Raw genomic sequence first — 983 nt, 5'->3', positions numbered from 1 at the left:
TGAAGGGCCAATCGAGAGGAATCTCAGGATGTCCATCACTCTTCTCAGACCCGTGGTTTGGGGCAAGTTGGCTCAATTTTAATACTGAATCAAAAAAAGCAAAAGCTATTTTTTCCCAAAAAATTACACCCCTCTTTTTTTGGTGAATATATTTCAGAATTTTAAGGAAACAGTTGCTGGAGCTATTAGCCCCACTTATATCCGCCAGGAAGTGTGGTATCATCTGCAATGCCATCCAGCTTTCATAGGGGATATCAGCCTGGGGTCTGCTCTATACTTATTGTAGACCTCTAATTTGCTTTAGCTGCTTCAACAGTTCCCCACTGTGATGCATTTCTGTCAGATAAGTGCATCCACTTACACAATCTTTACCAATAAAGACCCAAGGTACCTTTCTGGCTCTTGTGAGCTGTTTCAAATAATTTTGAATCTTGATTGTGTAACTAGTGGCTGTGATTATCAACAAATTCCAAAAACCCTTCTGTGAAGACAATTGACTGAGGAGCTTTTGGATCCTTCTGCGGTAGGAGCAGGTGGGCTTAATGAACACAACCACGTTTCCAGGTTGGATTTTGCTGTTCACAAATTCTTGAGCCCATGCTGACAGGCAGCTGCCTCCTAGGGAGGAATCTTCCATTGTAGGCATTGCTCAGGATACAAACCCATAAATTTTTAATTTAATCTAATTTAATTACATTTAAATTTAAATAGCCACGTATGGTAGTGGGTACTGTACTGGACAATGAAGTTCTAAAGCCAGAAATAGGTACAGAGAAAATAGATCATAGATATTCCCATCAAGGGGGGCTTTTATTTTCCTGTATTTTCTTTTCTAATATGCGGTGATGTCAAAGTATGCAGGTAAAGTTCTTTATACAACGTCTCTTTAGCCTAGCTTCATGTCCAGGGACACGGTGTGACTGCAACCAGCTTTCTTTTTGGTGCTACTAAGCACTGCATCAGGGAGGAGACTTGCCATAATC

The 983-nt window shown here is 40.7% G+C and overlaps 1 protein-coding gene across 1 annotated transcript; it reads right to left on the bottom strand.

The window, feature by feature from the left end:
- Nucleotides 1–277: 277 nt before the first annotated feature.
- On the bottom strand, nucleotides 278–646 carry LOC124513722 (glutaredoxin-1-like). The gene has a single exon (XM_047081770.1). The coding sequence runs from the start codon at nucleotides 644–646 to the stop codon at nucleotides 278–280; it is 369 nt and encodes a 122-aa protein (XP_046937726.1).
- Nucleotides 647–983: the final 337 nt, after the last annotated feature.

The sequence above is a fragment of the Lynx rufus genome, unplaced genomic scaffold (assembly GCF_022079265.1).
Source record: "Lynx rufus isolate CCGP_SWC_20201006 ecotype Redwood Valley unplaced genomic scaffold, mLynRuf1.p SCAF_1, whole genome shotgun sequence".
Lineage (NCBI taxonomy): Eukaryota > Metazoa > Chordata > Mammalia > Carnivora > Felidae > Lynx > Lynx rufus.
This window is presented reverse-complemented; position numbering and strand designations above follow the sequence as displayed.